The sequence below is a fragment of the Plecotus auritus genome (assembly GCF_963455305.1).
Source record: "Plecotus auritus genome assembly, chromosome: 6".
In the NCBI taxonomy this organism is placed as follows: domain Eukaryota; kingdom Metazoa; phylum Chordata; class Mammalia; order Chiroptera; family Vespertilionidae; genus Plecotus; species Plecotus auritus.
This window is the reverse complement of record NC_137773.1, coordinates 114,867,962-114,895,641: the sequence shown is the minus strand read 5'-3', so window position 1 is coordinate 114,895,641 and position 27,680 is coordinate 114,867,962. Positions and strand designations below refer to the sequence as shown.

At 43.5% G+C, this 27,680-nt stretch overlaps 1 protein-coding gene across 1 annotated transcript in view; it reads right to left on the bottom strand.

Moving 5' to 3' along the window:
• The window catches only part of ZGRF1 (zinc finger GRF-type containing 1), a gene marked incomplete at both ends in the record, with an annotated part of 65,866 nt that extends 39,484 nt beyond the window's left edge, over nucleotides 1-26,382 (bottom strand). The window contains 8 exons of the mRNA XM_080675493.1: nucleotides 3,605-3,667; nucleotides 4,577-4,739; nucleotides 14,833-15,184; nucleotides 16,238-16,344; nucleotides 16,665-16,850; nucleotides 18,548-18,607; nucleotides 24,456-24,536; nucleotides 26,362-26,382. Coding sequence (XP_080531619.1) covers nucleotides 3,605-3,667; nucleotides 4,577-4,739; nucleotides 14,833-15,184; nucleotides 16,238-16,344; nucleotides 16,665-16,850; nucleotides 18,548-18,607; nucleotides 24,456-24,536; nucleotides 26,362-26,382 — 1,033 coding nt within the window. The remainder of the gene's footprint in view (nucleotides 1-3,604; nucleotides 3,668-4,576; nucleotides 4,740-14,832; nucleotides 15,185-16,237; nucleotides 16,345-16,664; nucleotides 16,851-18,547; nucleotides 18,608-24,455; nucleotides 24,537-26,361) is intronic.
• Nucleotides 26,383-27,680: the final 1,298 nt, after the last annotated feature.

The window sequence follows — 27,680 nt, the reverse complement described above, 5'->3', positions numbered from 1 at the left end:
TCCGATGGTCTTAGGCGACCCTGCTAGCGGTTCTCAACCTGTGGGTCCTGACCCACAGGTTGAGAACTGCTGCTGTAGAGAATAATTTTATGGTTGGGGGTCACCACAACATGAGGAACTGTATTAAAGGGTCGCGGCATTAGAAAGGTTGAGAACCACTGATCTATTGGTATGTGATATGAGTTCGTGTTTTGGCAGATTTTGGCTGAGTGTTAGTAATAGAGCCCTGAAAATGTAAAAAGCAATAATGTGTTGAATAAATAAACAAATGAATAATGCTGTGTGAGAACATACAAGCTTGAAGTTTTACCAGATAGCGCTGTTTCCTATTTGATAATGTGCCTCCTTGGCAGTTCCTGTTTTTTGGAAATAAACTGGAGTTCACTTGGAAAGCTAGAAAAGCCAATGGTACTCTTTCAATAAGCCATCAAGCAACATGACGGAGAAGGTAAGACCAAGGAAAATGCAGAGGCTCCTGGTGTGACTATGGAGGCACCTGTCACTCTACTGCCACTCACCTGTCTCAGACGACTCTTCTGTACTGTTTGCTCTACCAGCCACACCCACAAAACCTGCTCCCAAACACCAAGGCACATTGCAAAGCTTTTTCATATCATCCACCCACGACAAAGTAACAGCCCATGACTGCACGCCTCACCCAGAACTTCAGGACCAGGAAGATGCACAGAGATCAAGGGAGAGGTCAGGGTGCGGGAACCAGGCTGGCACGCCAGGGCAGCAGCAGCTGGAGCACTGGCTGAGCCTGCCAGGACCCCAGAGCAGAGGAGGGAAGCCGTCATGCCGGGTAACTGATGGTATAGACCAGACACTCCCAAGGGGCCGCAGAGGGAGGGCTCTGGGTTACTGCTGGGGCTTCTGGGTGCCCAGGAGCTGAGAGGAACCAGCGCCAGAGGGAGGGGTGAGCCACCTGCCACAGGAGAGCCCCAAGGAAGGCAGGCAGGCGGGGAAGGCTTCAGGATGACATGGGATCTGGTTCAATGTGTTCTTAGTTGGTAACAATCTCTCAAATAGAAAGCTTCCTTTACACGGCAGATAGACATCAGAGCTTCTGGAACAACTCTGCAAGCGGAGGAAGGAAAGGCCACCTGGTGAAGGTCTTGCTTGCAGGGCCCCTTCAGGGACTTCTAGCAGGAAGGCCTCGTCTTGTGAGCCCAGAGAGAAAGCGGATGCGGGGCTTGGTGCTGAGCTCTCCTGTGCTTGCGGGGGCACCTGTCCAGAGAGAAACAAGGCTACAGACCAGAGGCCCGGACTGCACTCCCAGGCTGAACGAGCCAGTGATCCACACTGTGAGACGCTGCCTCGGCCACACCATGCAAACGGAGTGCAGTGGGCAGACTCTCCCGCGGGACAGGGCAGAAGAAACTCATCCAAATCAACCAGACTCTGGGGCCCAGTGAGAAAGGCCCCGAGGGCTGGGAACCCTGAAACCATGGATCACTAGTTCTGCTCTGAGACATGTTTATTACTACACAGTTTTTCTGGAAGCTCTGCAACTACTCCAAGAATGGAACATGCTGTAAGCAGACCCCAGGCCCACGGTGGCGGAGCCGACACAGCACGCTTTACGGTGCCTGGGACAGCCTGGCTTGCTGGCACCTGCTCCAGCACAGCTGGCACTCACTGCTCCTGAACACGCACATGCTGTTGTGGGCTCTGGGCCCTCAAAGGAGCCTACAGTGCAAAACTCAGATACTATCTGCAGAAAACCTTAGTTGACTTTTTTATGGTATCCAAACAGGTGACACTGTGATCGCAAAAAGCCCAAAACCAATACTTTGTAAGAGTGATTGGTTTGGAAGGAGACAAGTCAGAAAGTGCTGAACTGCACAATTCCACAGGCCCAGGGGCTATGGGCCTCTCCATTATGCCCTAGAGCAGTGGTCGGCAAACTGTGGCTCTGTTGACTAATGAGTTTGCAGACCACTGCCTTAGGGAAAAACACTTAAAAAACATTTTAATAATGTACTAATGTCTTTAACCTGAAGTCAAAACTTCTGGGTAAGGGTAATGTCTTAGCAGTGGTCGGCAAACTCATTAGTCAACAGAGCAGCAAACCGCAGCTCGCAAGCAGCATGTGGCTCACAAGCCGCAGTTTGCCGACCACTGACCTAGAGGAGATTCGACCTATGAGTGATTTGGCATTTCTTCTGATGGCCCTGAAGAAACAGTTCATTTATTTATTTTTTAATATATTTTTATTGATTTCAGAGAGGACGAGGGAGGAAGATAGAAACATCGATGAGAGGAAATCATGGATTGGCTACCTCCTGCACACCCCCTTCCCCGCAATGGGGCCAAGCCCGCAACCCGGACATGTGCCCTGATTGGGAATCGATCAGTGACCTCCTGGTTCATAGGCCAACGTTCAACCACTGAGCCATGCCAGTTGGGCATAAGGCCCCAGTTTCTGATGATTAGCACACATTTATTCTTTTCATTTCATTCCTGTCTCCTGTTCAAGTGAAACGATTGCCACTAAGACCATGTACTTAGTACTTACTAATACACTATTTGCTACTTAAAAAACACTACTAGAAAGTGAAATACAGAACGTAAAACCTGTTGGGTTTCCTTGAAACAAGACAGACTCTGACTTGAATTGACTGGGTCATGTCTGAGGATCAATGTCTAGCCTGAGGGGCTTAGGCCGAGACGTCCTGTCCGGAGCAGGAAGACCAAGGACTGAGCAGCTCCCATGACATCCTCAGGCCTAGAGCTGACCTATCGTTGACCTAAACTTCAAGGTACTGCTCCCAAATGAGTGACCTTTTTGGATATGTCCCAGACCTCAACAGTCATCTTCTTCACTGTTACTCTTTAGAAGTCTTTAATTTTGTTGTCGCTTTCAGAAATCAATCACCTTAAAAATCTAACATGGCTGATGTATGGCCCCCCCAAATTCATGTGGAAGCCAAGTACGTGTGCCTATATTTGGAAATAGGGCCTGTAAGAGGTAATAAAGCTAAATGAACTCACAGGCTAAGTGAGGGTCCCTGATCGGAGAGAATGAGTGCCTCCCCCAGCCCCCAGTCCACACACACAAGGAATGGCCGTGTGAGCGCACAGAGTGGGCAGCCACCTACGAGCCAGGAGGAGTCCTCAAGAGAAAACCAAATCAGCCAGAACCTGGAGCGTGGACTTCAGCCTCAGAAATGTGAGCAATAAATTTGTGTAAAACGCGCGGGCTGTGGCCCTCTGTGCAGCAGCCGGAGCTGACCAACATCCCTCCCCTTACTCACCTGGGAACCACCTCGGTCCCCACCTCTGGAGTCAGGAGTCTCTCTCCCTGTCTTCCCCCGACCCTCCACATCCAATCCAGCAGCATCCACACATCTCCTCCGAATGACACCTGTGTCCCTGTCAAGTCCTCTGCACGCTTCCTGATACAACCCGCACTTCAAGTCAGTCACCCAGGCTCCCTGCTCCCACTGCTCACCCATCAGATCCCCCACGGCATGTAAATCAAGTCCCAGGACTTTCTGCTGACACCCCTTCAGGGACAACCTCACACTGTTACCCTCACAGGCAGGACTTGGTATGTCTGGTCCTGCTCCTATTCCCAGTCGCCTCCCCTCTCACTCACCGTCCAGCTGGGGGCACCCACCCACCAATTCTGCAATCTCAGGGAAGCAGGAGGCCTTGTCCCCTAAAAGTGAGACAGGAAATCCCGCTTCTGGGATCATGTGACTAACAGAAGATGCCATGTGGGCATGTGTTCACGACAGCACATGGATGTTCACAACGACATGAGCCACCTGAGGCATGGATGAGCTAGGGGCATTCATACAATGGCACACGCGCCAGCCCCAGGAACGAGTAACTACACCCGCAGGCAACAGCAGCAATGGATTTCAAGACTGCCCGCTACTTATACACAACTTTAAAAGCAAAACTGGGAGAGGAGGCTGCTGGGAGGCTGGTCATGCTGTTTCCTAAGGGTGGATTCGCACTGAGATCATTCCTGAGCTGTGTGCTTATTCTGTACGTGTATGATGGTTAATAAAAAGGGAAATTTAAACATTTCTTTAACAGATACTGCTCAAATACACCCAGGCATGACTTCTAGCTGGTAGCAATGTGAGGGACTTGGTGTCATACTTGGGGGGGGAAATAGAAGAAAAAAAATCTTACCAGCTGCTAAACAAATGTAACCTGCCTGTACAATATTGTCATAAATTCCCAGTCTTCTCTGAAGTGAAAAGCGATCCTTTAAATTCCTGATCCTACAAAAGCAGTAAATCTTTCAAATAAAATATTTTTGCCCTATTTAGTTTGATTTGAGATGTTATGTTTCTTGTCAATTTACTAAATTCCTTTTCAATTTACAACTGTACAAAGATTTAAACATACTCCCTTTATAAAATTTAGCACTGACATATAGGAAATGATTTTGGGAGATGCAACTATAAAAAGTTTTTTACTGGGGCGGGGGGGGGGGGGGGCTAGAGGGAGTCAATGGGGGCAAAAGGAGAACATATGTAATACTTTCAACAATAAAGATTATAAAATTATAAAAACAAAAACCTTTTTACCTGCAAGAAGTCAACTTGCGCACAAGTGCGAGGCAGCTCGGTCGCCCAAGCACAGGCGTCGGCCGTGGAGCTGTTGTGCTCGGGGTGACCCGGGAACTGGCTACACCCCAGCGGCGGGCAGTGCCCTCGGACCATCACAGCACTGGTCGCAGATCCTTGCACTTGGTGCCCTTGGAACTCAACAGGCTACAGGGAAGTTAGTAACAACAGGCACATATGTTTCACAATGTAATTATACAGAGAAAACAATACCTAAGTCAGCTTTCTGTTAATATTATTTTTTTTAAAACATTTTATTGATTTTTTACAGAGAGGAAGGGAGAGGGAGAGAGTTAGAAACATCGATGAGAGAGAAACATCAATCAGCTGCCTCCTGCACACCCCCTACTGGAGATATGCCTGCAACCAAGGTACATGTCCTTGACCAGAATCGAACCTGGGACTCTTGAGTCCGCAGGCCGATGCTCTATCCACTGAGCCAAACCGGTTAGGGCTCTATTAATATTATTAATGTAAATAAGGACGCAAGGACTAATGCTCTTATCCTACGACTTGCTAAAGGTAACTGAAGTGCACTGATTTAACTGGGCTCCAGTTCAACAGCAACAAGTGTGTATTTTATTATGACACAGAACTGCACTCATAATGAGCTAACTGAGCCAGGAGCACACGGCTGCCCCTCTCTCTGCCCTTCACCACCCACTGCAGGACGTCCCACTGCAGACCTGCTGGTCACTATGGCAAGTTTTTGCTACCGGAACCAGCTCTGCTGGAAGCAACTGAGGACAGGCCCTTTGCTTCACTGGTGTCCATGAAGTCCTCATACCAAGCTTGGCAGAGGCAGCCAGCAAGAAAAACAACAACAGAAAGGGAAGGAACACAAGTAGCATTTTTCTTGAAGTTTTGTAAATATCAGGCTTCACTCCAAGGATCTGCCTCCCAAAGATTTATACCCTGCTCGGAGAGCAAAGACCTGATCGTGACCCCAACAGAGGCAGCAGGCTCTCAGGCTGCAGGGACAGCAGGGGGCGCCGCCCTGGGGGATGGCTCTCAGGCTGCAGCCTTCTCTGCTGCCCCCAGGAGGACCCTGGCGTTTTCACACCAGACCGAGCCTACCCAGAACTGGAAAAGTACTAGTAAGAAGGCTAATGGAGCCAAAGAAATGTACCTAGAGGACGAATTTATTTCTAACTGATAAATGAACAAAATGACCATGAGGCATATGAATATTCTCCTAGTTAAAAATGAATATTCTAAGTCACACATTTGTAAGGAAAATCAAATCTAAAATGTCCCAGGACTTTTGTTGAAAACATTACTCTGAATTTTATAAATACACATTCCAATGTATAAAGTCTGCTGTGCTGGGTGAAGGCACGTCTCCACAGCACACAGAGGCCTTGTTCTCTGGTGCCTGTGGCTCCCTCCCCTCCTGGAGTCGCTGGGTGTAGGAGTAGAGTCAGCTGGAGGCCAGGCGGGGATGCTGCCTCTCCAGCGTCCCCAGCGCTGGGCTATGGGCACCTGTGCTCCACGTCAGCCGTGTGGGCGCTACAGGTCACGGCTGTGAAGAACTGTCATTAACTGCACTTCACAGCCCTTCATGGCCAGCCCCTCGGGCCTCCTATGCACACGCATCAGTTAGGTCACTAGTAACACAGAGAGGGCTCAAGACTAAACACGGGTCAGAACCCTCCCGTTTCTCTTATTCTTAAACCCAGGGGTACTCATTACGCTCACCAACGTCTGCCTATGAAAACTCTAAAGATTGTGTAAAAAACCGCAGGAAAACACATTCAGTTAGAAAATCAATGTTCTTCACAAGTTTTACCTGAGGGTCCCAGATTGTTCTCTCTATTTGTGTAGGAGTAACAGCTGGAAAAATGGTCTCTTCTCCACGTCCCAAGGAAAATGATTAGAATAAAAGACCAGTAAGTGTGTTCATGAGTTTGGTGGGAAAATGCTCCAAAACTGTAAGTTAGGTTTGCCCTTTGAAATACACTTGTCATTTCTATCTTGCTTCTTCCTCTCTAGACATGTAACAAGCCACCCCTGGCAAAGGGGTGCTCTACAGAGGAGGTATCATGCTAATTAACCTTAAAACGCATGGGAAAATCCTGATTCTAAAACTTTAATTGAACCTTTAACACTAGAAAAAATTACTGGTTACAGTATAAATCAGTCATCAAACCTAAAGCTGATGTTAATGAGAATTATTTAATTCAAAGATTAGTATGAAATTAAAGGAGGAAAAACTATAAACAGTATAACAGTTTATTTAAAGAAGGAATCATCTAGCAACCAAAAAACACAAGATATTGGCAACATTTTAATTTCAAGATAGCTGTAGTGAGTGTAGTAAGAAAGTAATTACAGAAATAAAGATTAAAATTTTACTTTGAAAGACTGTAAGACCTTTCCCATGACTGTGAGATTACAACAGATTTCTAAAAAAAATAAAACATGCCCAGGTTTCTGGTTCGACCTCCAGTAGGGGGTGTGTAGGAGGCAGCCAACTGATGTTTCTCTCCTTTACTTTCCTCTCTCTCTAAAACCAAATATATATATATCTTAAATGGCAACCTATTCTGGAGGAAAATACAGTGATGGTGTTTATTTGCAGTTTATACTTGGTAATAACTGTCCTTGAAAAAATTTAAACCCTATTTTTTTCCAGTGGGAAAAAAAACCAACAGGAATGTGATCACTTGTAAGTTATATGATGCAATTGCTGACTGCCTATGATCCTATCATATATGGTGTTAAGTGACCAAGTCACCACAGCACAGATTTGTTTGTCCTGCTTGGTTTTAGGCAGCAGAGCTGTGAGTGCAGCTGTAACCGCCAATGACGATGTGTGGATCAGGTGATGCTTGTGTGTTTGCAAAATTAGCTTAATGAAAAAGACTGGCTATTTACCTAATCCTATAGACAACACGGGACATTTACACAAAAGACAGCAGGTTAAGCTAAGTGAGTATAACCGGTAACTACTTACAAGTAAGTTTGAAAACTGACAGTGTAAAAGACAAACATAAAATTATATGCCACGTCCACATGCACAAATGTAACTTTGGCAACATTGCATTTTATAAGTTAACTCGCCTGCAGAGACTGCAGTGGTCCACTTTGGTCAACGTCACTTTCTCTCATCATCATGGGAGCAGAACACTATTATAAGAGAAACCAAAGGCAACAGCAAGTTACAAACAGCACACCAACTTTAGACATAAAGGTGAGAACACCACAATAATCAAATGAATAAAAACTAAATTTGATTAAAGACTACTTTCACACTGCAAGAATTTTAAATGACTTCAACAGTACTGATGAATATGAAGTTAAATATTCATATTGTAAACAGTAAGTTTTTTAGACTTGACAATTTATATCAAGAACCTAGGAAAGTTGTTCTTAGTCTTTCAGGTTAGTTACACTTCTGGGAATCCAATCTCAGAAAATAACTTAAATGTAAACAGTGATTTGTGTGTAAAAACCTTTACTAAAGTAATGCTGTACATCAAGCATGTCAAACTCAAAGGCTAACATGGACCAAATAAACAAGGTTTAAGTTTGTATGGGCCGCAAAAAAGCAAAAGCTTCAATTTTCATAGAAACGTAGGTTTATTTCGATAGAGACATGCTGAATACAAAGGGCTGAAATAAATGAGTAATCGTTAACATAAAATAACATTTTAATAAAAATATTTTTTCTTGAACATTAATTTACCAGATACTGAATAAATGCACAAATTAATAAGTATAACGCAAATAAACCTATTTTTCTTGTTCCCCGAAAGAGAAATATTTCCTGTTGTGCACACCAAACAAGTCAGTACAAGACTAATGATGTGGCAACTGGCTGCTAAAATATTCGCTGCTAGTATTAGTGGAGAGAAATGGTGTGCCTGCGCATAAGGTGCACAAGGCAAATGAATGCAACATTATAGTAATCAGTCATTAGTAAACGTTGTAGTTCATTATTAATAATCCTATATAATAAAAGCCTAATATGCTGTGTCCAGTCATCTGTTCGACCAATCAAAGTATAATATGCTAATGATATGCTAAGGCTGCTCAACTGCTCATTATGAAGTTCACTGACCACCAGGGAGCAGACAGTCGACTGGTTAGCCAGTCACTATGACATGCACTGACCACCAGGGGGCAGACACTCCGACTGGTAGGTTAGCTTGCTGCTGGGGTATGGCTGATTGGGACTGAGCGCGAGGGGCCGGACACGCCCTAAAGCCCTCCTGCTGGCCAACCCCCGCATCCCTCCCTGGCTCCGATCGTGCACCAGTGGAGGAATCGGCCTAGCCTGCGCCCTCTCGTAATCCGGGACCCCTCAGGGGATGTCGGAGAGCCGGTTTCAGCCTGATCCTGCAGGCCAGGCCAAGGGACCCCGCTGGTGCACAAATTTGTGCACCAGGCCTCTAGTCCTATATAATAAAAGGCTAATATGCAAATTGACCAAACAGCAGATTAACAACCAGGGGGCAGACACTCAATGCAGGAGCTGCCCCCTGGTGGTCAGTGCGCTCCCACAGGGGGAGTGCCGCTCAGGCAGAAGCTGGGCTCACGGCTGGCGGAGCACAGCGATGGTGGTGGGAGCCTCTCCTGCCTTTGCAGCAGCACTAAGGATGTCCGACTGCTGGCTTAGGCCCATTCCCCAAGTCAGTCGGACATCCCCTGAGGGCTTCCAGACTGCAAGAGGGCACAGGCTGGGCTGAGGGATGCCCCTCTGAGTGCACGAATTTCGTGCACCAGGCCTATTATGTATAATAGGATATTGTAAAAATTAAGTTAAGAAATTTTCATTAAAACATTTCTTATATACTGTTATATTGGCTGGGCTGCAAAAATATTCGTTGTGGGCCGCATGCGGCCCATGGGCTGCGAGTTTGACATGCTTGCTATACATAATCAAAATGTTCAAAAATAGTGAACTGTTTGTCCAAAGCATAGAGTAACCACAGGATGAGATGCTAAATAACCTGTGAAAGATATTTATGGCCCTGGCCAGGTACCTCAGTTGGTTAGAGTGTTGTCCCAACACGCCTAGGTTTCAGGTTCACTCTCCGGTCAGGACACATACAGGAAACAACCAGTGAGTGCATGGGTAAGTGGAACAACAAATCATTTCTCTCTCTCTAAAATCAATCAATTAAAAATAAAATAAAAATTCTCTTTAAAGGAAGAAAGATATTTTTAAAGTTTTTAATAATGTGAGGATGGAAAGGATATAGAACTATATGTACAAATCAATCTAACCATATTTTTAAAAATAGGCCCCCAAAAAGCTGGAAATGTTAATAATTAACTCCGAATTTAAAAAAGGGAGGGAAATCCACATGAAAAGAAAAAAGACCAACATCATGAAAACTAGAGTAAAATACAAAACAGGGACAAGTGGAACATTTCACCTTTGTTCTCAATGTCTGCTCGGAAGAGCAGTGCCATGTAACGAAAAGAACTGTCCTCCAAAGGTGCTGAGGGTCCCCACTGAGAGCGCTGATCTAGATGACAAATCCCAGAACTTCGATTCATCCTAGCTAGTGCAGATACTTTTTTGTTACTGCCATGGTTCCCATAATAGTACTTTGGTTTCTGCAGATGTTTTACATTTGAGCGAAGTACAGCGTCACTCGACATGTCAGACACTGAGAAAACTAACTCAAGGTCAGATCTCACGTCATTTCTTTCAATGACATCACACCCATGTGAAGCTGGGTTTTAGGAAATTGCTATAAAAATCAGTTCCCATGCGGGAATCAATGTGGAGCAAGAAATCTAACCTGGTCCCAGGTTTGAGCAGCTGTGCAGTGCCCAAGTGCACACATTCCATTAGAAACTGTGTCTATTCAAAAATAAAACGCTTATGGTAATCAGTTCACAATGTACACATGTACCACATTATCTTGCATTCCTCCTACTAATGCAATGGTACATGTCAATCATACCTCAATAAAACATGGAAAAAGAAAAATGCCTACTGAGTTACTAGGACACCAACTATACAATAAGTGAACTGCTGGGTATTTCTTTTGGCCGAGGGATGAAAACATTATTACTGAGATACAAGGTGAGGTCATGAACCTAGCTTGGGATTCTCTGTATATTATAATCTCATTATAACTACAGAACATTCTATATAAAAATAAAATATGGTGATAGAAAAAGTAACGTACCAGTTGAGAATCCTGGTTCAGATGAGAAAACTGTGGAACAGCTGGCGAAACTACTGGAATCAATGGCTTCCCAGCTATAACAGACAATGCCCAATGATTTTACTCAACATACATACAGCAGTGCTCTAACATTTTTTTAAAACTTATTTCTAAAACTGAATGAAACAAGGAATAAAATTTAAATTTTAAGATGTGGCAAAATCTTGATAACTGTTAAAAAAAATCTTCAATGATTTTCTATGCCCTGTGTGCCAGGCATTGGACAAACAGTGTGACAAACAAGGTCCCTCAAAAAGGGAGGGACACAGAAAATAAGTAAACCAGGCAGTCAGACTGAAATACAAAGGTTCCCATCAATGAAGTATGAAAGCGGTTGTAGATAGATGATGGGAAGACCTCTCATGGGGAGTAACACTGCAGCTGAGACCCGAAGACATGAAAATGCCAGCTGTGCAGATGGGTATCTGCTTAAAAATGAAACTTTTTTCTTAAAATGTGCATACTCAATCACCTCAATTTCTATGAAATACACCAGGAAGACTATCATTTTAAAGTGTTTATCATTGTAAAAAAAACTCATAGCTATAACTTCATTTTTAGCCATGTTTCATTATTTTCCTGTTGAAAACATTAAGTGAAACAAATACATTAAATGAAACAAAAATAAGTGGATTTTAGAACTTGAAGCTATTTATTTAAAGAGCTTTAAAAAGGAACTAGACACCCCAATAGTGTTGCTTAGTTGGTTGAATGTCATCCTGTGAACCAAAAGGTTGCCAGTTCCATTCCCAGTCAGGGCACAGGCCTGGGTTTAGGGTTTGATCCTGGTCAGGGCTCATACAGAAAGGCAACCGATTAATGTTTCTCTCTCCCACCCATGTCTCTCTCTCTCTCTCTCTCTAAGCATGTCCTCAGGTGAGGATTTTTACTAGTAAAAAGGCAATGGATAAAAACTGTTTTTCCTTTACCAATTTCACCCAGGGAAAAAATTCTAAATTAGCATTTTGACTTCTTGTTTCAGCTCTTCTACTGTAAACAGCGTCTTTCTCCTGGTCTATTTTCCAATTTTTATCATAGTGCTGTTGGCTATGACTTCGATGTTAATGAATCAACAATGTAAATTATAGGGTCTTTAACACACTAACACAGGACTTTGTATTGATGGGCTCATGACAATGTTCTGACCTGAGGTGTGAAGGAACCTAAACCTGTATTTTCCCTGGAAGGCATGGCTCATCGGTCACTAAGTGTTTGCGGTGACTTTATGTAACATAACTACGCACATAAAGAGAATGACTGGGACCCTCTTTTCCACCTTAATGAGGAAAAAAGAGATTTCCCAAAATTAAATTCTCAAATTCTTAAATCTTCATAGTAGGAATTTATATCCTTATGGCATTATGTAATTGTATCTACCCATATTTATTTTTCAGGCTTTTTCCTGATTTTTAATTTTTTAGAAAACAAACTGCAATGATCATCATCAAATTTAACTACATTTTAAAGAAACATTTAGCAGTTGTAATAATTTATTCCTATTTTTCTCATCAATTCCTTGAACTAGCCAACTAAGAGTCAATTTTAACTTTTCTTTGAGTATCGTAAAGTACACCATTCACATTCAGGTGTACATAATATTTACTGTATTTACTAATGTTCTGTATTATTTCTTTTTTAAAATACTGTTGTTGGCAACATACCAAAAGCAAAGTAAAAAGACCAATGATATACTGAAAGAAAATATTTACAACATAGGTATATCACAGATAATGGGCTAATACATAATATATAAAGAACATGTGTAAATCAACGAGAAAAACCACCATTAAAAATCTGACAAGGGGTAAGACATGAAAAAAAAATATACAAATGCTGCTTACATATATGAAAAGTGGATCCATTTCCTTTGTAGTAATAGAAACACAAATGTAAATGCACTGAAATGCCACTTCTCACCCATTAAACTGGCAAGGCTATGGAGAAACAGACGCTGCCAGACATGCGGGGGGGGGGGGGGGGTGAGAAATGGTGTGATTGTGAAGTATTTATAGACATTTCCACCCAGCAACCCCACTGCTACGTATTTGCATACTTCCAACAATATGCAGAAATCCCACATACTTATATGGACACATAAGGTGACTTATTGTCACATTATTTGTGACAGAAAACACCAGAGACCGGTTGCATAAATGATGGCCCATCCACACAGGGGCCTCAGAGCTGTAAACAGAACGATGAGGCCTATGGATGCGTGACTTCCAGGAGGCACTGCCAGGTGAGAAGCAAGGTGCCTTCTGTTGAACAAGGGACAATAAGATCCTGTGGAGCTGTTTGTTTGCAAAAGGAAGCACGGGTATGACATAGAGGCTACCTACAGCAGCAGCACAGGAAGGGTGGAAGGCATAAGGAAGGAGCACACACCTTCATATGGCTTTGACTTTTGAACCAGGTCAATATTTTACATAGAAATAAAAATAAAGCAACAAGGATGGCCAAAAAAAACCCTCCTGCTGAATATAAACAATGAACTTAACTATATTTATATTGAGTAACATAATTACCCAGAAGAGAAAAAAGTAACCCAAGCAACTACTGAACATAATACTCAACTCTGCACTCACAGTAGAATATAGTCTAAAAACAAAAAACTGCAAAGGATTTTGTGCTGCAATGATACTGGTGTGGCAACCTGGAAGCCATTTGGTATAGAACTGTGGAAGTGAATAGACTGATGTGGCTGGGAACCTGGCCTTTTCTCACTGTGGGAACAATGGAACACATTATGGAATGGAGGAAAGAGAACCCTGAGGTGTAGAAGTGGAATTAGAGATAATCACTATAACCTCACAACTTTTTAAGAATAGTAGCTCCTGCCCTAACAGGTGTGGCTCAGTGGATAGAGCGTCGGCCTGCGGACTGAAGGGTCCCAGGTTCGATTCCGGTCAAGGGCATGTACCTTGGTTGCGGGCCCATCCCTAGTGGGGGGTGTGCAGGAGGCAGCTGATTGATGTTTCTCTCTCATCGATGTTTCTAACTCTCTATCCCTCTCCCTTCCTCTCTGTAAAAAATCAATAAAATAAAATAAAATAAAAAAAAGAATAGTAGCTCCTAGCACATGTCCAAAAATGTATGTCAGGAATGGCCTACAACACACACACATTTGCTTACATGTGTCTTCAGACATGCGGAGGACCCTTCTGGCGGAAACCGCACTGAGCGGGCTGAGGGAGTGTTATCCTCTCAGCCTATATTATCCTCTTTTGGAACGGTTTACCAAGGACATGTATTACCTATTTGAATACTATGTAATTCCTTAATGTAACCTCCAGAGCAAGGGTCTTCTCATCCTTTAAACTCTAAAGAGAACAATCCAAACCAGACATGCCATTCTAACCTTCAGGGCTGCTCTCTGGCATTGTCTCCAGTGTTCCTTGTTTAAAGGCAGAATTTTTCTTTTTCAACACTTCCAAGCCTTCTAAAGCTGTACTGTGTTCAGACAATGACTTTAAAAGGGAAATACTATTTACTAATCCAGAAAGTTCTGAAGAATTCCTAGGACGATTCCAGTACTGTCTGCTTGCTCCAGCAGTATCTACTTCAACATGGTCATGGGGTAAACTTGGAATCCCTCCCAAATCTTCAGATTCAGTATTATGTGCTCCTGTGTCTTTGGAAATAGGATGCTTTCTTCCCAGAGGGTAAAACAAAGAATTGGAAACGTGGGGGTTTGATTTATCAAGAGCAATACATTCGTCAAAGTGACTCTGACTGGCATTTAATCGTTGGATACTGTCGTCACTGCCAGAGGTTGACATTAAAACCTGTTCATCATTTGTATCTAAGTCACATCCCATAAAAAAAGGCTGAGATTGAGTCTGTTCTAAAAATAGGTTGCTTTCAGGAGTTTGGTTAGTGTCTATGTTTAAAAAATGAGGAATATATAAATTTGAATTTATACCTTTAGATTTATTCGGGAGTGAAGCAAAATCACAGTTACTTCTGACTTTTTGGATAGGGCTATTAACAGCTTCATTACCTGAATACACATCATCGGTCCACTCTACAGTGGAGTCACTACACCCGGCTACTTCATCTCCAGTGGGTCCAGCTGTACCACAAAGCTGTGATGGCAGGGTCTCTGGGGTAGGAAACGGCTCTGTAGGTTTACCTCCAATAGATGTTAAGAGAGGCAAGGGTGCACAGTCATCCTCCTCACAGCGCATACCCTCACATCTCCTCTGAACCCCTGAACTGCAGGCATCAGCCAAGGCCTCCCTTTCCCAATCCTCTGGGTCCTGGGACATTTTGTTGCTTTGCTGGGATTCCTCTTCCGTGTCACTGGTTTCAAAATTGTTCAGATTAAAATTTACCTCCAAAACTGGCTGTGTTACATTACTCCCGGGTCCATGAATACTAAGACTTTCACTGTCATTATTAGCCCTAGAAAACGTGTCAGGAACGGCTTCAGAGATCTTAGAGCTGTCACTCAGTGAAGATTCAAGTTGTAGACATTCGGATTCTGGCAGGTGAGACAATGCTTGTTTATACTCCCTTACTGGCGTCCCACATGTATCTATCTCCTGAACATTTTCTCTAGTAAGAACGAACCTTTTTATGTACATCTGGTCATTTTGATTAACAGGCATTTGAATATTTCCTTGCATGTCAGATCCTGACACTAAGCCATCCTTTCCCAAATTGCCACAGGTAACAGATAAGCTTTTACTGAATAAGGGAATTTCCAATTTTACTTCCTGATCCCAGGATGAATCAGCATCGTCTATCAGCTTTTCTCCATTAAAGTTTTCCACATTTTCAGCACCTGTTTCGAATAACTGGATCCTTTTTTGTCCCAAAAAGTCTCTCAGATTTAAATTGACGTCATCTCCCTGAGCCTGGGGCTTCCTTTCTAGCTCATCTCCAGCTACAGTAGAAGAATGAGCAGGTGAAGGCTGTGAGGATAAGTACACAGCCCACCAGCTGTCACTGCTCCCAGTGTTTTCTGATGGTCGTTGGCACTGTAAGCTTTCTGTTCTCCCCGCAGCACCCACTCCCTGTTCAACGAAGCACTTTGGTTTAGTAGGAATCTGTAAGCTTCCTTGTGGTTGTACTCGAGGGACATGTCCTGACATCTCAGCATCCACTTCCTCAGACATACTGGCTGGCTTGGACTTCAGAAGAGCTAGGATCTGTGCTTTGCTCCTGATGTTTTGTGCGACGCCTAAACAGCGAGGTGCCAAGCGATTTCCTTTTGTGGGCTCGTCAGGCAGTAAAGAAATGGTGGCCTTGACTGCAGAACTGACAGGAGAGCAAAGATGACCCTTCTCCCTCAGCCTCTCGGGGTCACTCCTGGAGGAGGGGGCAGAGCCAACGGGAGAAACCAGCGGGCCACTCCTCCCCCTGTCCTTGCGGACGACAATGTTCCTGAGGTCTGCTGGCACGCTGTTTACTTCTTTCCTGCCAGCAGCAGAAAACAGAGGAGTGCTCGAGAACGAAGAGAGAAGAGCAGGGCCAGGGGCTGCAGCCTCAAACGATGCGGCTGATTCGCCATTATCCGTAGTAACCATTTTCTTTGGCTCTTGCCGTGGACCTTGAAAACCCTAAAAATATTAAAACAATTATTAGCTGTTCTATTGCCTATAAAGAAAATGTGAAATGTACTGGCTGGAAAAAAAAAAAAAAAAGAAGAAAAATGAATGTGTATGTTTTGTAAGGTAAAGTAATAATTAATATATAAAATTCACAAAGTTGAAATGTAAACTCATTTTTATTAAGATTTTTCCTAATTAGGGTTTACTTTCTACCTAAGCATATACTATAAAGTACCAAACTAATGAGATTACAACAGCTTCAAAATTCACGACTTCTTGAAATGACTTACAGGTATATATTGACTTGTTATTTTCACAGAGAAACTTACAGTAAACTTCCTTTTCAAACCGGCAGGGTGACACCCGAGGGACCAGCTGCAGGGCATGGACCGCAGTGGACGGGGCCCTCGTGCTTCCTGAATGTCCTCCTGGCTAACAGCTGTGCTTCCAGCAGCTCTAGCCTCCTCCACTGTGATTAAGTATCGCTCACTTTCTAAGTCGTCTCCAGGTTTTACCTAGATGTTAAAGAATAAAAGTCAAAATCACACACACCTAATTATTTGATGGTCTATGAATTCTTGTAAGCTTATAGCACTAGTAAGACACAATGGATATTCCATAAAGTTATTGGATGACTCAATCAATAACAAATTCTTTACGTATTATTATGTACTAGTTAAGTACCAACACGCACAAAAAAGAACAATAATACAACAAAAGTTTCACTAATTCATTTATTCAACAAACATATTGGGGACCTAGGTGAGGTCCTTTGTTACTTGCTGGGGATTCAGACAGAAGCAAGAAAAATATGCCTCCAAGGACCTCTTTTAGAATCCATACAACTAAATGTAATTTTTAAAAATTAGAGCTTAATATCAATTATATATCTTTAAATATCACAAGTTAAATACTATTATAAATTAGTAGTTGCTTAAACAATTGTATCCCAAAAAAAGCATCTTAGTCACCTAAGTATAGCACTTGCCACCATCTCTGACAGCAGCATAAAAATAATCAACCTAGTTGATAAAAATCTGTGTATTATCACAGATAATGTGCTTAATTAGTGAAATTATTCTAAGTGAAATAATAACAATAGTTACCACCAATGAATCACCTATTAAAACAGTGCTTTTAGACCCTCTTTTGATAAATATAGAAATACCGTAAGCACTATTAGTGTCATATAAAATTTAAAAGTAGATTTAATACCATGGCCCAAACCAGCACAATAACAAGATGCATCTTAACACTTCAGAGTCATTGCACTAAACAGCTGGGCACCTTACATGAGCTCTTCCCAGTGCGCAGCCCAGCGTCTGCCCATGCCTGCGTGTCACAGCAGAGTCAGATGCACGACTGAGCTGCAGGAGTATCTGAAAGTGGGAAATGACCTGGAACGCACTATCTGCTATCCTTACTCATTGCACTAAAAATGCTTCTAGTTCCCCTCCCTTCTCCTCCAAGAGGGAAAAACACAGGATCAATGCATGAGACAAGATTTTAAATAGGAATAATTCCACAAAACAGTTCCCACTGTGGTTCTCTGCCTATCAAAATCACGTAATAGAGTCGGACTAAAGTCACACCTGGGCCCACCCAGCCCCACCACGGCCACGCTAATGTGGGCAAGCTACCTAAACTTCAGTGTGGCACTCCTAACCTGCAATCACAGGGCTATATAAACATCAAATCAGACATCTAAAAGCTTTTAGCACAGAATCTGGCTAATAATAAATGCTCAGTAAACACTACGAAGCACTTTGGTTTAGTAGGAATCTGTAAGCTTCCTTGTGGTTGTACTCGAGGGACATGTCCTGACATCTCAGCATCCACTTCCTCAGACATACTGGCTGGCTTGGACTTCAGAAGAGCTAGGGGCAATCAGGCTGGCAGGGGAACTAGCTATAATTATTAGTATTAGTATCTTGACTATACTTTTTAACATTCATAAAAAAATACTTAAAGAGATACCTTAAAACATAACTTAAAAATAAGTAGACAACCATGGCCAGGTAGCTCAGTTGGTTAGAGCATTATCCCGATACACCAAGGCTTCGGGTTCGATTCCCTGTCAGGGCACATATAAGAATCAACCAAAGAATGCATGAATGGTGGAACAATAGATCAACATTCTCTCTCCCTCCTTCCTCTTTCTAAAATCAATAAGTAAAAGTTAAAAAAAAATAAGAAAGACACATTAAAATACCTCAAGGCGCGTCAGAAATAAACTCTCCAAGCATTCTCCTTTGTCATCATATAAAATTGCCTATATTAAAACAAAATAAACGTTAAAATGGGGCACAACATAATTCTGCTTTTCTTAAACATCTTCAGTAGAAAATCTAAGACTGTTCTATAAGTAAACCATGTAAGGAAAGGATCGCCCAGACAATGTGGCTCAGTGGTTGTTAACATGTGACCCAGGAGATCATGGTTCGATTCTGGGTCAGGGCACATGCCCGGGTTGCGGGCTCCAACCCATGCGGGGCATGCAGGAAGAAGCAGGAAAGGATCATCCACTTTGTTAACTTGGGTTACAAAGTGTGCCTGTCTTAAATGTCCCCCACTCTGTGAAGAGAGCTTCAAAAGCACACACGAGAGAAACTAAAAAGTTAGTCCCTACCCAGATCTTGGGGTGGAACTGGGAAGCACACAGAAGAGGAATGTGAGAGACTGCTGCAGTCGAGGGGAGAGCAGGATGAAGACAAGGGCTTGCAGGAAGTCACTGTGTATGAGGTACTCATAGAACTTGTGCATGGGGACAAGGAGAAAAGGAAGCCAAGGAGATTTCTCCTTGTGTCTCTCTAGCCATTCACAGCAGTTTCTCCACTAGCCCTTTAAATATTGCTGTTTCCATCACTTTGGGAGTTTGACAGTTCTTTAAACAATTAAACACAGAGCAATTCCACACCTGGGTAGGTAGAGAAATGAAAATATGTTTTCAAATAACTTGCACAAAGATGTTCACAGCACAGGACGGGGGGTGTCCCTCAGCCCAGCCTGCACCCTCTCCAATCTGGGATCCCTCTCACAATCCAGGACTGCTGGCTCCCAACTGCTCGCCTGCCTGCCTTCCTGATTGCCCCTAACTGTTTCTGCCTGCCAGCCCGATCACCCCCTAACCACTCCCCTGCCAGACTGATTGATGCCTAACTGCTCCCCTGCCAGCCTGATTGCCCCTAACTGCCCTCCCCTGCAGGTCTGGTCACCCCAAACTACCCTCCCCTGCAGGCCTGGGTCCCTCCCAAATGCCCTTCCCTGCAGGCCCGGTTGCCCCCAACTTCCCTCCTCTGCCGACCTCGTCACCCCTACCTGCCCTTCCCTGCAGGCTTGATTGCCCCCAACTGCCCTCCCTTGCAGGCCTGGTCACTCCCTACTGCCCTCCCCTGCTGGCCTGATCACCCACAACTGCCCTCCCTTGCAGGCCTGGTCCCTCCCAACTGCCCTCCCCTGCTGGCCATCTTGTGGTGGCCATCTTGTATCCACATGGGGGCAGCCGTCTTGTGTGTTGGAATGACAGTCAATTTGCATATTACTCTTTTATTAGGTAGGATAGAGGCCTGGTGCATGGGTGGGGGCCAGCTGGTTTGCCCTTGAAGGGTGTCCTGGATCAGGGTGGGGGTTCCCTTGGGGCGTGGGGCAGCCTGGGCGAGGGGCCTGTGGTGGTTTGCAGGCCGGCCACGCCCCCCGGCGACCCAAGCGGAGGCCCTGGTATCTGGGATTTATTTATCTTCTATAATTGAAACTTTGTAGCCTTGAGCGGAAGCCAGGGCGGGTGGGAAGCTTGGCTTCCTCCATTGCTGAGGAAACCCAAGCCTCCTGCTCGCTCCGTGGCCGCAGCCATCTTGGTTGGGTTAATTTGCATACTTGCTCCTGATTGGCTGGTGGGTGTAGTAGAGGTGCAGTCAATTTGCATGTTTCTCTTTTATTGGTATAGATAGCCAAAAAGTGGAAACAACTCAAATGTATGTCAGCTGATGAATGGATAAGGAAAATGTGGAAAATCCATATAATAGAACATTACTCAGCATTAAAAAGGAATAAAGCATTGATACATAGTCAACATGGATGAACACTGAAGCATGACAACAAAAGAAGCTTGCAAAGGTCCGCATGGTCTGTGACTGCAGTCACATGACAGGCCCAAAATAGGTAAAGCTACCGGCAGTGAGTAAATCAGTGGTTGATTAGGGCTGGAGTCACTTACTGACTACCAATGGGTATGGGATTTTTTTTTTTTTTGGGGGGGGGGGTTTTTGACAAAAAATGCCCTAAAATTATATCATGATTGCAAAGCTCTCTGAATATACTTAGACCCATTGAATTGTCTACTCTAAATGGGTGAATTGAAAAGTGTGTGCCCCGGCTGGTGTGGCTCAATGGTTGTCAACCTATGAACCAGGAGGTCACAGTTTGATTCCCAGTCGGGGAACATGCCCAGGTTGTGGGCTCAATCCCCAGTGTGGGGCGTACAGGAGGCAGCCGATCAATGATTCTCTCTCTCATTCTTTCTATCTCGCTCTCTACCTCTCCTTCCTTTCTGAAATCAATAAAAATTTTTTAAAAAGAAAAGTGTGTGAATTATATGTCAGTAAAGCTGTTAAAAAAACTGGTGTTTCCAAGGGCTTTCTCCTCTCCCCTTTCCATGCTATACCCGCCCTGAACATCATCACCCACACACATCAGATGCTGCCACGTTTCTGCTAAATCCTCCCAGGGTCACCACAGCCCCCGCAGAATGAGAGAAGTCCTCACAATGGCCAGTAAAGCCCCCAGAGTTCCTTCTATGTCAGCCATGGGCAAACTACGGCCCGCGGGCCGGATCCAGCCCGTTCGGCTGTTCTATCCGGCCCACAGAGCCGAAAGAGCGAAGGGTTCCCTTGCTCTCCCCTCCGCTCCTTCACCAGCAGCAGTGTTAACATGGCAACGTCGGGAAACATGGCTGCAGCTCCTTCTTCTGAGTGGGTGGATTTATATCCGCCCATTCAGTAGAAGAAACAACCTCTCAATCTTCCAGAGGCTCCTTGTAATGCCCACAGATGCGTCCCCCGACATCACCCTGGGAATGCGTAGACACGTTATCGTGGTGAGGTAGGGAGACACGCCCCTGGAGAGCACAGTATCAGAGCATAGGCTAAAAAGGAGACCAACAACACTATTCCCACTGAAGTTGATGTTTTAAAGACCAAAAACCTTTCAACCCAGTCTACATTGCCATCTACATCTACATCCTGGGCATAATTTGGAAGTTGCACTAAAGAAAATGTTTAATTTACTGTCTACACATTTTGTTCTTTTCTATTTGTTTTAGTTTTAAATTATTTTATTATATTTAAGTTTAATTTGAAAGGCTTTTGTACCTTTCCTTTGTTAGGCAATTTTATTTTGCCTTTGCCATCTTCAATATAAGGTATGTTATTGTGCTATGATTCCTCCATTTTTTGAAGTTTCAAATTATAATAATTAGTGTTTACATTCTTCTTGCTAAAATGTTTGAAATGAATAAAACTATTGAAATAAAAAAAAAAAGACCGTACCCTTTTATGTAATGATGTTTACTTTGAATTTATATTAGTTCACACAAACACTCCATCCATGCTTTTGTTCCGGCCCTCCGGTCCAGTTTAAGAACCCACTGTGGCCCTCGAGTCAAAAAGTTTGCCCACCCCTGTTCTATGTCCATTTCGCCCTTGCTCCCCTACTCCTGGTGGTTTGCCTAACCCACTAGACATGCTGGTCCATCTCCTCCATGTGACTTCCACGAAGTCAGGGGTTTATCTTTGTTCCCTGCAGCATCCCTCAGAACAGTGTGTAACTCAGAACAGAAGCTCAAAAACTGTTGAATAAATGAACCAATGAATCCACTCCAGGAGCTGCAAGCATCACCCAAAAGCCACACACTCCCTTCAGCTGCCCGGACTCTCCTGAGTCCCAGGTCCCCAGGCCAATTACCTGAATGTTTCCATGACGGTGAAATTCAGTACGTTCAAAACAGAACTCAACATCTTCTGAGTTCCCTCCAAGCTGGCATTCTCTTTGGAGATACCCTAACTAGTACATTAATCATACAGAAACCGGAAACTAATTTTGGAGTCTCCTTACTTTCTGTTTCGAGACCTTAAGATTCTATGATCTTTTCCTAACTTCTTGCTAGTCACCTCTCTCTCACTGTCACTTAGTCAGACCCCATCACTTTCAGTCTATATTACTGCTGTCCCTTCACTACAACTGTTTCCCTAAGTCCAGTCTGACTTTCATCCTTCAGAACTTAAAAGTTCTGTTTGACACTGTTGCCAAAATAATTTCCTAAAATAAAATATGGTTGTCACTCTTCTACTGTTCTTCCCTACTCCTCGAGCTGCGCTGTCCGTCCATCATGATGTGGCTGCTGCCACTGCCCAACAAGGGCCTCACTCCAGCCACAACCTTTGCCTGTAGCTCCCCACACATTGCCTACTGGTCTGTACCTCCGTGTTGTAGCTACAGCACCATCTTCAGCCCCTCTTCCCTCAACCTATCAATTTTGTGTACAAGGCAAACCCTTCATCTGGAAAGACTTCTAAACCAGAGTCAGATTTTGATGTCCCTCCTTTGTAATCAGAGCCCTAAACATATATCTGTACATGGTATGATCCGTATGCTCTTAGATAAAAGTCCCCTAAAGATAAAAACTATAGTAACAGTTACCATCCAATGCATGCTTACAACGTGCCAGATACTTTGTTAGAGGTTTACATGTTTTCTCATTTAACCCTCTGGACAAGTTCACAAGGTATCACTGTCCCCATTTAGAAAGACACTAGAGGCCTGAGAAGCTAAATACTTGCCAAGGTTACACACCCACCAGGTGGAGAGCCAGGCCGCCAGCGAGGTCTGCCTGGCATGACAGCTCTTTACGCTGACTCCATGGCTGACCCCACTTTCCCCACCGCCCACCAGCAATATGCTTGCTGGGTGATGACGCCATTAATGGGAGACAGAAAGGTTTGGATAGACAGAGAAAAGGCATTATGAGAGCAAGAGAAGCATTGCAAGCAGTGGCTGAGGATAGACTGATATTATTACCTCTCCTGGGTCAGAGAATCTCTGGTGCTCCCTTGAATTCATCTTGTTTTCCTATAACCTACCAGTATGAGGTGTACAATGGACACAATAAACACATGTGACAACTGAAGATAAAGTTGGATACCACTAGCCTGACCTTAATAGTATGATTCTGTATCACAAGAAGACATGATGGATATTCAGAATCCAATTAGATATATATAAAAGGCTAGGCGACCGACTGTCCGTCCAACAGAGCGATCAGCCGGTACATATGACAAGCACTGGCAATTTAAAAATAAACAATGACTCGCGTATGGCGCCAATCATATGCGTGTGCTTCGATCTGTCATTGTCGATCATGAATTTGGTTGACACTTCTATTATAGAGAAAGAGCAAATAGTGATATTAAAATATTTCTTCTAATTAATTTCCTTTTAATGTGCATGAATCTGTGCACCAGGCCACTAGTTTTAATATAAGACTAAATCTGTAATATTTTGAAGACTTGACCCTAACCAAAAAGAAACAATTACACAGAATAACATCAAACAGTGAATGAATGTATTAGTTTATGATAAATGAATAAAAAAATGTAGGAGGGGGAAGGCTAAACATTCATCTATTTAAATGAGAAGAATTAGCCCTAACCGGTTTGGCTCAGTGGATAGAGCATCGGCCTGCGGACTGAAGGGTCCCAGGTTCAATTCCGGTCAAGGGCATGTACCTTGGTTGCGGGCACATCCCCAGTGGAGGGTGTGCAAGAGGCAGCTGATCGATGTTTCTCTCTCATCGATGTTTCTAACTGTCTATCTCTCTTCCTTCCTCTCTGTAAAAAATCAATAAAATATATTTTAAAAAATAAATAAATAAATAAATAAAAATAAATGAGAAGAATTAACCAATGTTACCCCAATAAATTCAATTAAAAAAATGATAATAACATGACTTGAACGTGGAGATGTCCACTATGGGACTGACCCTCTCCATAGGGCATGGCCTCGTACAGACTGCTGTTACTGAAACTAAACACAGCTTTGGATTCTGTCCTTGGCTGCTTTGCACTTACTTTGTTTCCTAGGTAAGCGATCTTCAAAATCCCATCTTGCCACACTTTTGACTTCTTCATCTTCTGATGAGTATACAGTACCTATTTCCAAGTATAAAGTGAAGAAATGATTTCTATCCTATATAATAAAGAGCTAATATGCAAATGGTCATCACACCCTCACGCCATCACACCATAACAGCTCAGACACTCAACACTGGGGAGAGAGGAATGGGGACCAGACAGACACAAATGAGTTCGCAATAGAGGAATGGGGACCAGCCAGGCTGTGGCCCGGGAGAGGGACAAGCTGCCCGCCCCACGGTCCCAGGCACCAACAGCTGCACCTGTGCCTACGGCCTGGGAGAGGGACAAGCCGCCCACCCTGTGGTCCCGGGCGCCTGAGGCTCGGGCAAAGCTGCCCGCCCATGGTCCCCTGCAGCTGTGGCCGGCCCAGGCGAAGCCAGCCTGGGTCCTGGGTGCCTGAGGCCGGCCAGAGGGAGGGAAGCCCGAGTCCCAGGTGCGGGATGAGGCAGAGGCGGTTAGGGGCGATCAGGCCAGCAGGGGAGCAGTTAGGGGCTATCAGGCCGGTAGGGGAGCAGTTAGGGGCAATCAGGCAGGCAGGCAGAGGTGGCTAGGGGTGATCAGGCAGGCAGTTAGGAGCCAGCGGTCCCAGATTGTGAGAGGCAGTCGGACATCCCCCGAGGGGTCCCAGATTGGAGAGGGTGCAGGCCAGGCTGAGGGGACACTCCCCGTGTACAAATTTCATGCACCAGGCCTCTAGTGTATATATATTAAACATTTCATATTTTATACCCTTCTACCAAAAAATATATTTAAGACATCTTTTACCAATATAAAAGCACAGACAGCACAATATTGTTATATTGTTAATATAACAATAACCAAAAAAATCCATTAAAAAAACAAACTAGGCAGTAAAAGGCAAGGGGGTGGAGAAAGGAGAAGCAAATTCTAAATAAAAACTGAAGTTAACTGGTAACAAAAGTAATTTGGAGCTTCTTAGTCATCAGTGGGAAAGGGAAAATGTGTTGGGTTACACAGCACTCATGATCTGTGCAGTTCTCCAAGTGTAGTCCAGAGACGCCTGGAGGTCCCCAAGACGCCTTACGGGTCTGTGAGGTCAGAACTATTGTCAAGAAGCTACTTGCCTTCTCTCTCTCATTCCTTCAGGGAAGCACAGTGGAGTTAAGTGCAGGTTATTTACGAGCAACAGTGTAAGATTCAATTTCAGATTTCATGCAGAAGCAGAGAATTAAATCCAATGTTAAAAGGACATGCAAAAAATGTACATCAATGCTACTCTTGTCAATGTTTCTTGGTTATTGTTTTGGAAAATATAGCTATTTTCTTTAAAAATGTAATTTATGTTAAATCGAATGAGTTTATTACTTTTAGTAAATGAGTATTTTTTAAACTTTCTGTTATAATTTCTAATATGAAAGACATCAATATAATCCCCATAATCAAAAATTATTTGGTTGGGGTCCTCAATAATTTTCAAGAATAGAAAAGGATCCTGAGACCAAACAATTTAAGACCACTAATGCACATAAGAGAGGCACGTCAGTTCTTTAAGAGAAAGATTATTTCCTGGTCCCAAGCTTCCTGAGATTTTGTTCCAAAGAACTTTGTATAACAAATGTGAATAGGTGACAAGAGATAGGGTTGCCAGTTAAAATACAGGGCAACACTTGAAACATACACACTTATACTAAAAAACTTTCACTGTTTATCTAAAATCCACATTTAACTGAATGTCCTGCTTTTAGGTTTTGGGTTTTTGGAGGGTTTGTTTGTTTGGGGGATTTTTGTGTTTTGTTTTGTTTTGTTTTGTTTCTCATCTGGCAACTCTAGCAACATTTGTAAAATGTGGCAGATAGAAAAAAATAGTGGTAAGACTTACAATAAATTCTTGGCTTTCCATTGTTTCTTCTGAAGTTATAAACCAGTCAGGTCCAGAAATAATCAGTGGTTATTCAACTATTTATAACACCTAAATTGAAAAATGAGAAAGAATATTCAACCCTGATGAAATGAATAAGTATCAAATACAATTTCCTCACAAACTCTTGACTCAAGAGAGGAATCCGAGTTCTAAGACTATGTAACTATCAAGGGAAACACAGGTGCAGTCCAATTACCTGCCACTGAGGACACGGTGATACCACACCGTGGGAAAGGAATGTGTCAGGTAAGAGGAACAAAGTAGAATATGTAAGTGATGAGTAGTCAGCACCAGTTCTCCCCAGTGCCTTACCATGTATCAGAAATGATTCCCCTGCCCCACTGGGTTCCTGATAGAATGAGCTTGGGTTTTTAGTTTCTGAATTGCTATGGTCACCACAAGAGGGCCCCCTTGTTTTTTACATTTTTCCTTTTACAACTTACAGTCAACATAGCAGTATCCAAGACCAGATATACATAATTCCTCTGCAAGGAAAAAGATCTTTTCAATGCCGTTGCAATGAGTTCTGTAATTATTCCATGCCTCGGGATAAAATTGTTATTGTGGGTAAATTTGGAAATCTAAAATCATTGCTGGCGAAAAAGTAAATAGAGATGATAAAAGAAAATGATTTTTTCCCTAAAGTCTTGGTTGCAAAGCCCTTACACCTGGACCAACAGCATCAGCATCAGCTGGAAACTAGTTAGAAATTCAAATTCTTGGGTTCCACCCGACTTACTAAACAGGAAGTGTGGGGTCAGGCCCCCGCAATGTCTCGAGAAGCCCTGTAGGTGCTAGTGATGCACGCTTGAGTTTGAGCACTGGCCCTAAAAGCCCTAGGAGGGGTTCCATAAAGCTGTGATCTGCAATTCTGGATTCCATTTCTCATTTACACATGTAAAACAGACCACCTACACATTACTTATAAATTAGATACATTTATTTAGCTCTTACTAGGTGCCAGAGTAAAATGAACTAAACACCATTCCTAACCTCAAGAAATCCAGCCAGTGTTGCTCAGTGGTCAGGCCCAGGCCCAGGTTGTGGACTAGATCCCGTGTGGGGCATGCAGAAGGCAGCCAATGAATAATTTTCTCTCATCATTGATGTTTCTATCTCTCTCTCCCTTCCTATCTGACATCAATAAAAACATAAACATTTTTTTAATGTGACAGGCGGGCAACCCTCTTGGGTCCCCTCCCTGCTGTAGGTAGCTTTTCTGAAATAAAACTTTGCTTTTGTTTAAAAAAAAAAAAAAAAGTGGCCCTGGCCTGTGT